At 55.3% G+C, this 16,605-nt stretch overlaps 1 protein-coding gene across 1 annotated transcript; it reads right to left on the bottom strand.

The window, feature by feature from the left end:
* Positions 1-466: 466 nt before the first annotated feature.
* Positions 467-14,806, bottom strand: LOC119090202 (TRAF-type zinc finger domain-containing protein 1). The gene is made up of 10 exons (XM_037212991.1): positions 14,669-14,806; positions 10,251-10,443; positions 9,621-9,831; positions 9,219-9,407; positions 7,272-7,405; positions 6,507-6,546; positions 6,266-6,389; positions 4,479-4,570; positions 3,992-4,041; positions 467-544 (listed from the first exon to the last, which is right to left on the bottom strand). Exons 1-10 carry the CDS (start codon positions 14,701-14,703, stop codon positions 467-469), a joined length of 1,146 nt encoding a protein of 381 aa, XP_037068886.1. The 5' UTR covers positions 14,704-14,806.
* Positions 14,807-16,605: the final 1,799 nt, after the last annotated feature.

Raw genomic sequence — 16,605 nt, 5'->3', positions numbered from 1 at the left:
ACCAACACACGTGGCACATCAGTAAAAAAGCAACCAGCCGATCCAACTTACAATTATCACGCCCACGTTTTAGCCGAATTTTACAAGCTAAACACTGCACGAACGTCCCAAATGACGCAGAAGCACACCTACGGACATTACCAGACAACCTTCGAGATCTAGCCACGAGTTCAAACAATCCAAAGTCTTCGGGTGGGACGCTCGGAGTCTGGGACCCCGCTGGGACGAGGCGGGGCGCGCGGGGGCATCGGTACGTCCTCGGGTCACCAGCACGCCTCCAGCACGCCTCCGGTCCGTCAGCACGCCTCTGGTCCGTCAGCACGCCTCAGGTCTACCAACACGCCTCCGGTCCGCCAGGCACGCCTCCGGTCCGTCAGCACACCTCCGGTCGACCAGCACGCCTCCTATCCACCAGCACGCCTTCGAGACGCAGGGACACAGGCGCCGGCGCGGCAGGCAGGTCAGGTCAGTAGTCGTACGTGAGCAGAGGGCTGGCCGGCTCGCCGGGTGGCTCCGGGGCGCGGTGCTTCTTCGACGATCGCTTCTGCAAGGCAAAGACGAAAGGTTAACCGGTGCCGTGGTGATGAAGATGGTGCACATTAGGTTTGTGGAATATCATAATTTTAGAAGAAGTTGCAACCAACGCACCCTTACCCCCCCCCCCCCCCCCCCCCCCATGTGCCGACGGTGTCAGCGCCAAGCAATGCATGTTTTAAGAGAAATTTTGAGATGTATTTCGATTTTGAGTGATGTTTTTTGTCTTGACATTTGTTGAATGATTGTGTGGGTCATTTTGAGTGACCTTAGTGGCGACTATAAAACTGCAGTGCGTTAGAATTAAACTCCAGTTGCATGAGGATTGGTTTGTGTTTTGAAAATATTTGGGCTAAAATGCATATTGTTCCCTATCATTTAGCATGTTTAGACGGGAACCAGCTAGTTATGTTATCAAGGGCACCGTGATCGCTTCTGAAAATACGATTTCGAATGAAGTTATGGTTCAGCAGTTAATGAAAAGATGATCTCTGTGAAAAGATGATCTTTCGGAAATGATATGGAACTAAGCCAATACGACAACGAATAATACAAGAAGCCATGCGCTTTTGGACTCACAGATCTCAATTAGATGCGACTGAGACGCAATCTTTCAGTTCGTTCCATTTTGACGACATAATTTATTGACGTTAAGTAACTGCCAGTCACGTGACATACAGTAACGTCCGGTCATCTGGAAGTAACGCAATTCACGCCCCAAAAGTGATGGCCGTGACGTGTGCCAGTGCCATCAGCGTAAAATCCTTATTTTTCCATTTCTCTAAAAATCAGCTTTGAAGCCTTATTTTGCCTTCGATATATTCAAAAGAGTAAAGCATAGAGAAACTCGCTTCAGTTTTTGAAGGCGAAGTTCGGCAAATGCCCTCCAGGCTAACGTTTTTAGCCGCTGCTGTGAGTGCGGCGCACGTCCGATAGTTCGGTGGATACACACCGCGGCGGCCCGGCCCGGCGAGCCGGGTAGGGCTGATACCTTGGTGAATACGCACCGCCATGGTCATGACTTGATCCGCAGGGGCCGCGGGCGGTGTTGACGGCACGTGCGGCGGGCAGATGCGGGGAGGGATGATTCGTGGATATCACAAAACTAGGAATGTGTTGTCAGAAGGCAAAGCCAGGAAAGAGGATGGCTCAAATATGACACCGTGTCTGGCCCAAAGGCTTCCCCAAACGACTGAACTCCTGCGAGTTTGAGCTGGATCAAAGATATCACTCAGCAGAAATGCGGCAAATTGCAAGAAGCCTTGCCGTTACGTAAGATCACGCGTCAGTATAGCCTCTGTCCAGTTCAGCCGAAACAGCGTAGCGTGCTGGTACGGAGACTCCCGTTCATTCCCGCCCGCTCCGGCACACATTTTTCCATCGTGGCAAACTTTGCTGTGATTGGAAGCCACGGCTTTAACAATCATCGTTAAAAACGTCATAATTTTTACACCGAAAGTACCTCACGGGTGAACATAATCCCCTGACACGAGAGGTGTTATTGCAGGCAACGCTGGTGGACTGGCTTCAGAGTTCACAACCGACCCTGCAACCGTCAGCTGCTGTAGACCAGGGGCACCACTTTGAAGCCCGCGGACTCGCAGAGCGCGGGTAAAAATAGTTTAAAAGTGGTATCTGGAGTCTGCATCAGCTGAAGAGCGCGAAATCCGCGACGGATTCTGCATCGAGCCTGGAGGGTGTGAAGGGGACCAGCCCAGACGGCAGCCCAGGCTACCGCCCAGACGTTTTGTAGTCTGAATAGTCAGGCCCGACCTGGCGTTCAGCGTCGTTGTCTTCATTATATCTTGTCACTCACCGGTCACATCGTCATGAATTTGTCATTAACAAGTAGCGCAATTTTTTAAACGTACGACATAGCCTTAAACCACATAAAGTAAAACCGTTAAACCAGGCAGCGGACTCCTGCAACGTCGCAGGCTAGGCACTATTTCACATGACCGTTCAACTAAGACAGGAAACAGAAAATTTTCCATCCACGAAAATGCTGAAGGACCAAGGTCAAACTCGGGATCGGTATCCAGTGACACGACGTCGCAGCCAGACGAGGTCAACATGTTCTGGCGGAAGGCAAAACGGGCGAGCGCGTAGACAAATGCTGTCGATTTGTGCACACGGTCACGCGCCCACGTGCACACATCTCGGATCCGCCCGATTTCAGGCGTTAGTTAGGACTGAAGTAAGGCCTCAGGGACCAGAGCGAAGGAAGACGTGGAACAGACAGCACGGTGCGGACGAACATACTGGCCACAGCTCGCTAACAGGTCTCACATCTGTCCCGCCTACCTGTTCGTCAGTAACCGGCCGCAAACAGAGCAACGCCCTCATTTTTCGAATATATGCATATATATATATATATATATATATATATATATATATATATATATATATATTTATACTCGAGTCCATTTCTCGGATATAGGACGCTGCACAGAACGCCGGCATGGCAAACCATGTCCGACGCATGGCCCTATACCTAACTGAATCCCACCCACATGGTCAGCGAGCAGCCCCCAGTGACCGCACGATACGTCAACATGGCCACTTCTTTTGACCGCTGCCGGTATTTGTGCCTGTTCATCGACCGCAAACCGATATTAAGCCATTTGGAGAGGCTAGGAAATCGACACTATGACGGCTCCCGATCATGAAGTTGCTGACTTGCAGCGACAGGCCTACTTGCGTTTCGTTGTGCGACAATTCTATTTGCTTAGAACAGCTAAGCGAAAACCCCTGGCCATGAGCCGTGCTTCCACTTGAGGGAGACTGGCTCCTGAAGCGTCACCTCAGTCACGCTTGATTTAAATCTTAATGGTGAATTAGAATCTTCTGAAAACCTCATAAAGTGATTTCCACAAAGACGCCATAGATTAGTGTAAAAGAATATGCGATTTGCCGGCGATTTGTCCAAGGAGGCATGTCCAAGACATTTGACGTTTCAGGCGTGTTACTCAGCGGTGAAGTCGCCAAAGACGGATACCTCAATAAAACTGTCAAAAAATAGCAAAATAGTAAAGCCAGGACACATGGCTAGCAGGTATGGGCGTGCTGCACGGCAGTGAAATTAGCTGGCAGCGAAAGCAAACCCTGTGCAAACTTAACTACGACTTGGCGCCCCCTGATTGCGAAACCATAACCAAGACCTAGTTGGTCAGCTTTTAGCGTGTTATGCAGTTAGTTCGTTATGTCTTTGAAGGCTCCACAGCTTCAAGTTTATTCGGCCCCAGGAAGGGGGTCGGATTCAGATGTTCTGCCAACGAAAATAGCTAAAACAACAACAAACAAACTACAGAGATCCGAAGTCATTCCCACGTGCTTTCGCTGGTGAAGAAACGCTGCAAAAAAAAAATTCGGTCGGCCTCTGAAGGAATTTTACGAAGCTCTGCTGCCAACGTTGCAAGTTCCTCTCTGCAAGGGTTATCGAATTCAAGCATCGCACCTTGTGTTTCTTCTTCTTCTTCTCGCCTTCCACGACTTCGCCAACGTACTCTGAAACAAACCACAACGTGTGAATTTCAGCCAATGCAAAACTCTTATCGTGGACGGGGAAAACAGCTTGACAACAATTAAATTCTTCAATCTATCGATATAACCATTGGAAAGATCATGGTGCTGAATCAGCCTTGGTAGTCTATTTTGCCGCACGTGCACTGTGCGGCACGCACGTACGTGTACAGGATATACTACGGGCGTCCACATGTCCTTGTGTTCATTCAACCAAGCGTATGAATTTGATCAAATGTTCGAACAGCCGGAGCGTAGCTACCATTGGTCGCCCTTCGGTTAATCAAGTAAGTACAGGTCATCGACGCCGGCACGTCAACGAGTATTCAAAGACGCATGGATGACAGAAGCGGTCGCATCCATCGACCAAGACGCGACCAACGCGGGCCATCAAAATCCCTGACGCTCCCGGCGAAGCCCACCTGGCTCAGGGTGAATGAATTCGTCCTGGCCGAGAAAGTTGACCTTCTTCTTGTGCTTGGACTTGCGATGCGGCGTCTTGGGCGGCGCGTCGCTGTCGTCGAGCAGGGACCAGCGGCGCGGCACCCTGTCGCTGGCGTCCAGGTCGCCGGCCGTCCGGCCGCGCCAGCTCGAGGTCAGGCCGTCCGCCTCCGACTGGCGCCGCCCGGGAGGCGGGCTGACTCGGCCGCCGTCCCCGCCATCCAGGGGGGAGGGGCGGCGGAGGCGCGGCAGGGGTGCCCGCGACGCCGGCAGGTCCAGCCGGTGCGGGTTCTTCTCGCAGCGCAGCTGAAGCACGCCCGGGTGATGAACGGAAGTGCGGAGGAGCGAAACCGGCTCGATTTTGAGCTTGGAGCTGCAAGCCCAAGCCGACAAGACCATGACGCTTGAACAGCAGCCGTTGAGGGACCTAAAGCGATCGCTCAACCGAGACTTGGCCTAGTCGCGGTCCTGGCACTTGGCAACAGGCCCATTGAGCGCGAACACATCGACCGTTTATCAGAGTTTTGCCCTCCCGCGAGCACTCGAGTTTGTTTATCTTGGGAGCTTTGTGATGAAACAAACATCCCCTTACGGCGGCAATCATTTTGAGCTCTCATGCGATTAATCTTCTTGAATAAAAACCTGGTCGACGCAACGCAGTAAGCTTTCATTCATCTCGCTTGGATTGTGAGTCATGCCGCAGCGAAGAAGGCAGAATCGAACAGGGGGTTGAGGAAAGTTTGAACGGTGTTGACAATATCAGCTCAGACGTCTCGCACCGTTGCCCAAGTTCCCTCGACGTCTCTTGGAGACGCGACGGCCTCGGCTGTAGGTCTGCGCTATATTTAACAATTTTGTTTGGGCAAAGGCGTCACGTCATCGGCCCGTTTTAGCTTGGCTGCCGGCCGGGCGTTTCCGTTCCCAGCGGAGCGAATTGAGTGCCAGTCTCTCACCGAGACGTGAAACTCGCTTGGAGCCAGAAGCCATATGCGCATGAGTTGGGAAATTGCTGTGGTTAGACCAACAGCTATTCCGTGCTGAGATTCAGTGGCGTTAGCGTGGCCCGAGACAATTTATCGTCACTGCTATTCCGTAACGAAACTATATATGTATGGCTTATATATAAGGCAGGTACGAACAGAAACATAAACAACGGTAACAAGTTCGCTGGAAACAACTTTTCAGAGAGGAATGCAGCTGACGCTGGTGACGCGTATGGACCGCCGAGCGGTTCTTGCCAGTTAACGACATCGCGGGCTGAGGCGGGGACCGCGCTGTGTGATGAACGAGCCGGTGCGCGGCCACAGCCAGCCAGCGCGTTCTATGTCCCAGGCCGCTTCGGGCCGCCCAGCCACACAAACCAGCTTCTTCATGTCTCCGCCACAACCTCTGACCCTCCGGTGGGCGTCCAATTAACTCCTTCTCTGTCCCCCGCCGCTGAACTGCGCGTAACTCTGACCCCGTGGCAAACCTGACCTTTTCATCCTGACCTGTCTAGCGACTTCTCCTTTGATTTCTTCATACTGACCTTTCGGTCACTGATCTTTCCTTTCCATGACCTCCCTCACCACGCAACGTTACCCTCCATGATAACCCCTAACATATCTGCTCCTCGGCCAAACGCATTCTGACATCCTGACATCCTGACTCCTGACCTTCACCCGAGCGCACACTAACCACCCTGACCTTCCAATGCCGACCCCTGACCTTGAGTTGAGCGCCACGCTGACCACGACCTGCCTTATTTTTACCGCCCCGTCCCCACTACGTCAACTCCAGGTTCTCCTCACGCCAACCCTGAGCTCGTTGCGATCTAACCTGGTGTCGTAGCAGGTCGGCGTCCAGGAAGGCGCTCTCGCAGAACTCGCAGGGCAGCGTGACGGCGTCGTCGTCTGGCGGCCGGTCGGCCTCCACCGGCCGGGCCACCCAGCGCGGCGGCGACGGGCTGCGGAGGCCCTCAGCTGACGGGCGGCGCAGCGCCGACTTGGCCGGCGCCGCCGGCAGCCGGCCCTCCGGCCAGCAACCCCGCCGCTCGTCGCTGCACGAGTCCTGCGCCGGACACGTGCGGGGTCAAACAGTGGGAGGTGGCGACGGAGAACGGGTGTCGATTGTCTAACAGAGGCATCCGACGATGTTGGCAGAGTTTCTAGAGTTCACAGAACGAATCCGCAATTTACCAACAAGGCATGATGGCTTTCTGAGGATACACCAGACTGTATTATGTGAGGTTTTCATAGCTTATGATTCGGTGTGGTTGCAAACATGTTTGGGCTAATCACTGTCGCCACTTGATCGAGCAGATGGCGCATAAGCTGTCCCCTTTCAGCCGCGGGCTGAGATGCGAGCTTTTTACCGTTCCGATCTGGCACAATCTGGCCTCAGCTGCCCAATCTCGTTCGGACGTTTGGCCCGAGTTCAAGGTCTCTTCGTGTGGCGCGATTATGTACCGCCACCGCGCACCGATACAACGGCGCGAGACGACGCACTTCGCATGCAATCAGCCGTGCTCGACGGCGACGGCGCGTGGGTGAAGCATGACCGCCGGAGCCGGAGCTGGTCACGGTTAGCCCGCTGTGACTGACCTGGTGGCGCATGACCTCGAGAGTCCCGGTTGACCCGCCGCGACTGGCCTGGTGACGCATGGCCTCGAGAGTCACAGGTGACCCGCCGCTACTGACCTGGTGACGCGTGGCCTCGAGAGTCCCGGGTGACCCGCCGCGGCTGGCCTGGTAGCGCGTGACCTCCAAAGTCACGGTTGACCTGCTGCGACTGACCTGGTGCCGCGTGACCTCCTCCGCCGGGAATCGGCGTCCGCAGCGCCGGCAAGGCACGGGCTTGCCTGGCTCGTCCTCCGCCGAGGCCTTGGATAGCTCAATGGCCATCAGCATGGCTTGCTCGAAGCAATCATCTGTAACGTGACGTCACGTCGTCATGACGTCATGTCGAGAGCTGGACGGGCGGACGGAACTGGACGGTTCCACGGACGGATTTTTGAACCGCACGCACCTGACTATATCGTGGGCAGCGACGAGGGTACATTGCGAAGCGGTACATTGCCGGGCAATATGAGAAGCGAGGTAAGAGGGTTCGAGAAGAGGGCATCCCTTTTGGAACCAGGTCGCTTTTCAGCGCTCGAGCGGGCTGGGTGCTCCACCACGGACAGCTCTACGTGCAGTGGGCGGTCCAAATCAGGGCCAATGGACACGATCACACCCGTCGAACAGTTGGAAGTTATGTTGCGGTACGTCAGTCAGTATTCAAGTCATTAAATAATGATACATGGATTACATAAGTATTAAGTAATGCTACCCGTGGTATCAGCATACAAATTCAAACAAATAATACAATAGTTACGGCATCCATGGGAGCCATCGGCATGTCAGATATGTAGTAAGCGGACAGCAGGCGCGTGTTTTTGCCGTTTGGGCATAGCTTCGGTGTGATGAAAAGTACTGTCTAGATTATTGATTCAGGGCAGTCCACTTTCCATGTCATGGCACTAGTCCTGACAAAAACTTGTCACTGGTCCGCTATCCCGACCAGTTGAGCGTGCCCAGCAGTTGGTCGATCGGGAGCAGGTGTGGAGCTTGACAGCAACCGACGGAAGTATGGGAAAGTGACAACTGCAGTTTATCGTTTGCCCGAGTTACGCTTATACGACACTGTTCATAACTGGAGTTTGCGAGTCACGGAGATCCTCAACCAACATACTAAAGGAATTGTGTCGTCAGCATCGTAAAGTCTTAGCATTGGGCGCCTGGTACTCCTCCATTAAGACCATGGAGTAACAGGCAATGTGCATGGGCTCGAAATTACAGATGGCACTGCACTGTCAGATCCAGGGAAAGGCAGGAGGGCGCTCCAAAGGTGTTTGGATGACTCAGTGGGTTCTCAATGCAAATGCAGCCAACCCGGTTGATGCGGCCTCATAGATGGTGAGCGCTGCGACCTAGATCCCAGCATGCAATCACAGCAACCAAGGGCGAATAGATCAAAGAGCTCCGACAGCCAACATTAGCGTGCGCACGTTTTATTCGTGCGTGCAGTGCAGGCGCAGGCGCGCGAGCGCAGTGAGGGTGCAGGCGCGGGCGTCCATACAGGGAGGGTGTGGGTGCGGGCGTGCATGCAGGGAGGGTTGACTGTAGTGACTGAAATGAGCCAAGGCTACATGGACCGACGTTAAACTGTTCTTCACACACAAGCTCGATCCAGCCGGGCATTCTGCAGAAATGTGGTTCGGTTATGCAGCAGCTTTAATCGGGCATTACCAACGGATTCGAGGCCAGAACGCAATGCGACAAACATATTGACGTGTCGCGATGTTTTTTAACGCTACTTTATCCCTGCATGGTATATATTTTTCCAGCAGTTTCACTTTTTTGACATGGAGAAATCAGCCGTCATAGGCTATGTAATATTTTTTGCGCAAACTCATCTCATGGTTCGTCGAAAGTCAAGTACGCCTTCTTATGTTTCGGTTGTTCGTTTTTTTGCCGATTGTCAAGACACTGCAAAGTGACGTTGAAATTACTGGCGTCGTTTGCTATAATCTTAGCATTCCTCAGTGTCCCACAAACACCTGAGTGCCACATGAACACGTTCCGAGTTCTATGTCAGAACGCATTCGGAAAGAAGCTGACGAGGGCAGCGCTACAATTGGCGAGCTCCCACCGAGCAAAGCACAATGCATCAGTGCGTAGAAGGCACGGAAAGTCGCTGACCCTCGAATTTCCTGAGCTCTTTCCGCTTTCTCCAGCTTTCCATCGTATCTTCTACTATTTCATCGACGGGCTTTCTGACGTATGAAGCGATTTTGTCGTCGAGTGAGACGTGATCTCCGAAGGACTTGCCGGGCGTCGTCTCCTGGCGCAGACTCGCTCGCCGAGTGCCGGCCCACTTGTCACCCCCGGCTGCAAGCCATGCAACACCGCATCAACTTTGCAACACTCCCAGCCCGACCACCCCCTCCCCGCCCCGCCCCGCGAAGCTGATCAACTTCACACACTTCCACAAACAGAGCGCAGAAGACCAGGCGTCTAGCGCACCCGACCTAGCGCATAACTGGCGGAAGCGTTACACCAAACGGAGCGCGCCGCCGCGGCGGGCGGCGCGCGCGGCCGTACCTTTGGGCGGAGTGCGCGGCCGCTCAGGTCGGGTCAGCGTGTGACCCGACTGCACGTGCAGCGGCCAGTGTTTGTACATGACGCGCGCGTCGCAGGTGGGGCAGGGTTCGGTGCGCGCGCCACAGTAGCTCTCGTGCTCCTCCAGCGACGAGAACGGCATGCTCAGCTCGCAGTAGGGACAGGTGACGGCCCGGCCTGAGCACGACTCCTCCTGTCGCAGACGACAGAAGCCGGGTCACAACCGTCAGATCACCAAAGGTCACCATAAGTCATCATAGGTTATCAGAATTACCATAGGTCACCAGCCACCAGCAGCGCACGACACGTTACCCTCCTTCGCCGTACACGCAGACGACCGATGCTGATATGTTCCCTTGTGGGTGGTACGACCATGACGCATGGAAAAGTAGGATGCGAAATGAAAACGTTGGTTTCGGTATTCTTGGTTTTTGGTCGGTTTCGCGGATACATTCTGCGCTACCCACTCACTGCGTAGCGTAGCTTTCGAACCCCGAACCCAGCGACGACAAAGGCTATCATCTTCGTTGCCACAACTCGCACCAGCATCCGCACAGCACCATAACGTGCATCCCCGTTCCCCTCGGCAGCGGCTGACGCCTCCCGACCCACCTGATGCACGTCCATCAGCCCGGAGAACACCTGCTGGCCGCAGAGGCGGCAGTCGACGCGGCGGTGCTCGCTGGCGCGGTGCTCGTCCATGCGGGCGCGCGGCACCGTCTCGCCGCACTCGGGGCAGACGCCGAGGTGGCGCCGGCAGTGGCTGACGTGCACGGTGTGGTTGGCAGCGCCGATCTCGCGGCCGCTGCAACGGCGCGGCACGTCAGCCGAGCCTGCGCAGCCGGCGGCCGAGCCTGCGCAGCCGGCGCGCGCTGCCAAAGACGCCTGCCCACGGGCCGCCGCTGCGCCGGTTTTGCGTCGCGTCCGCGGAATTGCTAGCGGGCGGGAGGCTCGGCTGACGCTCGGGAGGCTCGGCGGGGTGGTGAACGAGCGCTGTAAATCGGCATGTGTTGTGGACAAAGAGGTCCCCAGAAGGACCTCATGGCCGGCACGCTCCGACGGAGGCGGGGGTCGGCACGGGGTGGCGGCCCCGGCCTCGCGCTGCAAAGGGTGACAACGGGTGACAAAGGACGTGGCCTACGCGGCTGGACGAGGCCCAACATAAAGTCGCACGGCGTCGAAATTAGGGCCTGGCCTCTGCTGCTGGGTTAACGATCGCACAGTTCGGAGGCGATGCGGCGCGGATGTTGCTCGTTTGGCTGAGACAGAGGACGGCCAGGCGGGCTGAGAGAGAGAGAGAGGGTCATCTGTGAGGAACGATGCTCAGTATGTGGGGCATTTGTATGGGCGGTGGATACCGTCTCGCCCGGTAATGTGATGCCACAGACGGTGGATATCGACGAAATATTGACTGCTGGTGCCGCCGAACATTCGGTTTTAGACGATGATTCATGGCGGTCTGCACCCAGCGTAGGTAACCGAGTCAGCAAGGTATGATTCAACATCAGTTGATCATGGAACAAGCCACGAGCATTTCAGAGCACCTACAGCGTCAACAGGCTATTGGCGTCTTGGCCAACACAGGCATTCGCCTTCACTTTCTGCCAGGGTGCCTATCACGGTCGCTGAGAAGACCATGACATGACCCGGCCTGACCCAGAAACGCCAGCTGGAGATGGACGACCCCAGGTCGGCAGTGGCCGCGTCCGGGCCCCGTCGGACCTTGACGGTTGGATGGGGTGAGGGGCGCGTCTCCGACCCAGACGACCTGCTCCACTCGGCTGACGGGCGGCCCCCTCCCCCGCCCCCTCCGCCATCGCCCCGGGCGCTGCGCCAGCGAGTCAGCTGTTCGGGTGGCTGTGGCTTAGGGCGTGACCGGCGGCGGCTGTGGCTTGGGACCGCAACCAACAGGACATCTCTCCCTGCGGTTCTCACGCACAGCCTGTCAGCTGGGGCACTCCGGGACCTCGCGACGACGTCACGGCCTGCGCAGCGCCTCTGTTCGGGGTCAGTGCGATGACGCGTGCTGAGGCCAAGGCGAAATAGTCGCCCTCGGACAGACGACAATCCTCGGGTGACGCCGTTGGCAGGGCACGCAATGACGCACCGGCCACAGTGCTGACCACGAGCGCGTTACGGCCGCGCCGACTTCTCACTGGCGCCCTGGCTTAGGCATAGTGCTCGCCGATGACAACGCAAAGGATGACCTCATGCTCTTGTTCAGCGCCAACGTCATTTGCTAGTATGCGGGTGAGGGAAAGTGTGCTACTTTCTCATTACACATTTCAATTAGTAAATATTCCATTGATAGCCCACACTTGAGTGAGCGCAGCACGGCTGTCATCTTATATCAGACCAGGCGATGTTTTGAAGTCATCCACAATTTCAAACGTTCGAGTGATCAGTATCGCGAATCCCCATCCTGCAGCGGCGCATCTCCGGCCGCTTTTCCCGCCGTGTAGCGGCCGTCTGCGAGACCTCAGAGTCAACACTGGCGCCACCTGTTCCTGCTAGCAACAGTGGCCAGAGGAGCGCACCTGGCGGCAGGCGGCTCGGATCTCACCGCGATGCGATCAAGTCCGCCACTGCCGATACGGCGGCCGGGCAGTGCCCCTGGGAGGGCGTGGCTCGCCACCACGGGCGGGCAGCGCCCGGGAGGCTTGGGAGGGCGTGGCTCTCCACGCGGCGGCGTAAGCTCAGTTGGCAGCGGCCCGGCCCGGCCCGGCAGCGACGAGACTGCACCGACCGATGCCCCGCGGCTGCGGACGGTATTTTCGGCCCGTCGCCGCCGCCGCCGTCGCCATTCAGCGCTTCTGCCGGGCGAAATTGCCGACCTCTATCGGCAGCCTGAGCGCCGCCGAACGGGATCAGCAGCGCGCGGCGTCAGCGGGCCGCGTCCGGACTGAGTGCGGCCCGTTCGCCGGAGCGTGCTGGCGAGCGAGCCGCGGTCGGGTATGGTGGGCTGCGATGGCCGGAGTACCGGGCGTGGGAGTGAGCGGCTGGGCCGGGACCGGTGAGACAGGTCAGAGGGCAGACAGGGCCGGCGGGCCGGGTTTTTCGGGTCTGTGGCGGGTGTTACAGGCGCGGGCGGACCAGGTCCCCGGCACCGCCCAAGTCTGGTGACCGCACCACAGTTACGCCACTACGTGACCTGATGTCGTCGGTCAAAAAGTCGCTCTGGTCAGGGAAGGTCAAAGTCCGCTGCGAGCCACAGCGGCTGATGTAAGCGGCACATGTGTTAAACAATCGAATCATCAGACTCCTGTACTCGCGAAATTCCCGCTGACTTGTCAGGACATCCCGAAAACGTTGTCATTCAGGCTACATTAAAGTATTCAAGGAATCGCGAGGAAAACAGGGAAAAGGGAGAAATGACAAGTTACCTAACACTTACAACTCCCACCATCGGTTGCACTGTTCACAACAAAGATTTACTGCACAAGTAACGAGCGGTTTTCTCGGCCCTCCTGCGCTCAACGACTTACGCTTGCGTCCGCAGCAAACTTTCTGCTGGATATTAAAGTCTATCCTGAACTGGACAGATCCTGCTGTGCTTGTGATGGATAATGGCTGTTTAGATGGCTTAGTCCAGTGCTGGAGCTAGCCGGGCTTGCGTCGTGTCCAGCAATGCCATGACCATTAATATATGCGAGAAGATGTGTTCATTTAATGTGAGGAGCTACATTGAACACTACCATGTCAGAAAAATATGGCATCATAAGAGCACTCAAGCCGTCGCAAACAGTGAAGACTTGGTCTTTTTGGGAGCAGCGACCTTGGTAGTGAGGAGATAGCGATTGCGCAAACGCTATGGTGCTGCATGTGCCCGCGATGCTCGTATTGCGAACTAAGGTACGCCAGCAAGTTCTGGCCACTATTGAAGGCTTTGGTGTATGCACATGGCTGGAAGGCGGGAAACGAATGAAAACTCCGAAAAAAAATCGCAGGAAAGCTGATAAAGTTTGCGAGTACGATTGTGCCTAAGACTGGGTGGCAAACGGGCAGGCATGCTCCTGCTGTTTGGCTGGCACAGACCACATAAGTCTACTATAGCTCCGATGATAATAGCGTAGACAGCGCTGTACCGGGGAACATGGCACTCATAATCTATGCCTGAAATGTCAGCATACAATCAACATAAAATGGCATCGCAATTGACACACCTGTCATTTGGGTGTAAATGTTTTATCGCAGACAGTTATGCATGGATAAAAAAGCACAATATCCGCTTCTTTTCGAAGACACATGTTAGTTTCATCGCAACGGTAATGCCAGAATAGATGTATCAACAAATTGACAAAGTCGTAAGAATTTGTAAATGAAGAATTAGTTTTCCATATCCCGACACATCCACCGGGAAGATGTGAAACGACATGAGATCCCCACCAAACATGAGCCAGCTAACGATCACACGCACAAACGGGCACAACTGGCTTTTCTAACCGGATGTTGTTTGGCGCACCTTCCTCACTGGAAGGGGCGCCAATTGCTGAGGGAAGGTGAACGATTGCCGACGGCAGGCACGCGCAAAGAGACGGAACCAGTGCAGCGGAGCACGACTAATGGGACCGGCGGTGAGCGCGGCGGGCGACTCTGGCTCCGCGTGCCGCTCATTGGCCGCCGGCCATCTTCCGAGCTGGCACACGCACAACGCCCCCGCGTCGCCGAGCCAGCGTGTCAACCAGGCTTTGTGCTCAGGCCTGTCGAAGTCAGCGGCTGGCGTCGGCGTCAGCAGCTGACTTCCTGCTGATACCCTGGACTTAGGCTGATGCTTCATGCCAGCTGTTAAGGCCTCTCCAATAGGAAACCCACAAAACATTTCGAGGTGCAAGCTGCCAGCCAGATAGAGGACAAACGACCCCGACATAAGATCTGTCTGAGCATGATGGATAGGACAAGCATTTTGCCGTGTCTTCTGAGATTACGTATCCTGGACGTTTTTGCCGCCAGAGGACACTGTCAGCCAACCCATCTCAATTGTCGATCCAAACCCACCACAACCCAAACCGAATCGCTCCCCATCGACTCACCAGTTATCACAGAGGATGGTCTCGCAGTCGGCCATGTCCACGTGCTCGGCGGCTGACCGGTGACCTCACTGGCCGGGGTGACCGGTGACCTGAGCGGCCGGGGGCGACGGCGACGGCGACGGTGCGTGGCGTCTGCCGTCGTCCGGCCGTCCAAATGGCCCCAGGGGCGGCCGGACCGGGCCACGACAGAAATAGACGCCCCCGGTGTCGGCCGCCGCGGGAAACGTGACCCTGCGGCCTTCCCAGGCGGCGGTCTTGCGGGCTCGGGTCAGGCGGCGGCGGCCGGCGGCCGATGCGGAAGACTGCTCCGTTTGGTGACAGGTGGTGGCCCGCAGAGCCGCGCACGATCACGCTGATGGCGTGAGGGGAACTTGCGTGCAGCGCGAGCAAAGACGCTGCTGGAAACATTGAGAAGGGACGAAAACATTTGCTCTCACAATCAGCCGTGGGCAAACTTTTTGCAAGCTTAGCTTTCAATGAGCGGGCGCAAATGAAGCTTGCTTCTAAAAAAATCGTCTAATTTTCTGTTAGCGCATGAGACTGGCGCTTGGGGCGACAGCCCCTCTACATTTGTGAAAGTTCAATCCTTGGGCAATGATCGCTGTTTGGAGAGACACGGGTACCAATGCCCTTAGGAACATAACACCGATCGAAGACCGTTGTCAATGTCACTTGCCACGAGATGGCTCTAGTATCGTTTCTTCTGCGCTGGGAATACAGTGGATGACACATTTGTTATGGCCGTATCCAATGCCGTTGAATGTTGACGGTCGCCTTCGCCGGAAGTCCCCGACCGTTGCTGACTAGTTGGACACAGCGAGCAAAAACACACGATGGCTCGGTGCCAGGCTGGCAATCTCACTAACAATCACCTGAACAAAGGCAAAAGCGTGAGGCCGACTTCGAAGGAACCTTTTTCCGGCACAAACAACCGGAGTCATCAGGGGCCGCTCAAAAGGCTGGCGACAGGGCAAGACGGGTACTTCGGTAAGCTTTTTTTGACATTTGACATTTGACAATTTATTGACATACAGCAATCCACACAAGTTAACGGATGGGAGCCATATGAGCATACGTTTTTCATCCATGCGCACTAGATTTTGGCAGGTCTCGACACTTTACAAAACGTGCCATAAGTATGCTTGCATCCCCTCTGCTTCCGCTGTTCTTTCTGTAAACCACAGAGGGAGGTCGCAATGCAGAAGCGAAAGAGGACAAAATGGTGTGAAAGGTTTGGTATGCGAGACAAAAATACCGCATTGCATCTTTTCATATTATCTTATGTAAAGCGGAACATCAGAATATATTCCCAAACTCATTGGTTCCCAACAAAGGTTGACATTTGTAGGTGTCTCTTTGCAGCAGCCTTGAGTCCCAACGCCTGACTGAGTCCCCTTCTCGTAAAAGAAGTCGATCAACGGAAAATTATCCAAAAAGGACTGCAAATAAGAGGCTCGGGGTCTCCAGAAACAGGCATTTTTGGGTTCCCTTTGCGCCCTCGTGGACTTTACCAAAATATGATCCTTGTCTTCTGCTCATACGAATGCCTTTTTTAGCAGATGTGAAAATTCAATGGGACAATGAATTCAAATTCAAAATTCAATGGAAAATTCAATTCAATTCAAAATCCCATGGGACCGCCCCCGCCAGCTGCCGCGGGCGGTCCCAGATCACGTGGGCGGGGACGGACTGAGGCTCAAGGTCACCTCAATCACCGGGAAAAAGCTAAGAAACACGTTGTGTCGGAAATGCTACGCAGCCTTAGATTTCGTGATTTTAAGATCCGATGTAGCATTCAAAACAACGGAGCAGATTAAATGAAGAGTTGCCTGTCGCTACAGCGAGGCATGGGCGGATCCTGGGGGGGGGGGGGGCGGCACGAGGCCATGGCCCCCCCAAAAAGCTCTGAGAGTATGCTCTGCCCCCCCCCAAAAACA

The sequence above is a fragment of the Pollicipes pollicipes genome, unplaced genomic scaffold (assembly GCF_011947565.3).
Source record: "Pollicipes pollicipes isolate AB1234 unplaced genomic scaffold, Ppol_2.1 Scaffold_3087;HRSCAF=3621_pilon_pilon_pilon, whole genome shotgun sequence".
NCBI classification, from domain to species: domain Eukaryota; kingdom Metazoa; phylum Arthropoda; class Thecostraca; order Pollicipedomorpha; family Pollicipedidae; genus Pollicipes; species Pollicipes pollicipes.
The sequence above is the reverse complement of the archived record's forward strand: the minus strand, read 5'-3'. Positions and strand labels throughout refer to the sequence as shown.

What these genes read in the sequence shown, in the direction of transcription:
- LOC119090202 (XM_037212991.1), bottom strand. Translation starts at nt 14,703, where the DNA reads ATGGCCGACTGCGAGACCATCCTCTGTGATAACTG. An exon ending in ACCATCCTCTGTGATAACTG is followed by an intron (nt 10,444 to 14,668) that starts GTGAGTCGATGG and finishes GCGCCGTTGCAG; the next exon opens with CGGCCGCGAGATCGGCGCTG. An exon ending in AGAGCTCAGGAAATTCGAGG is followed by an intron (nt 7,406 to 9,218) that starts GTCAGCGACTTT and finishes GTCACGTTACAG; the next exon opens with ATGATTGCTTCGAGCAAGCC.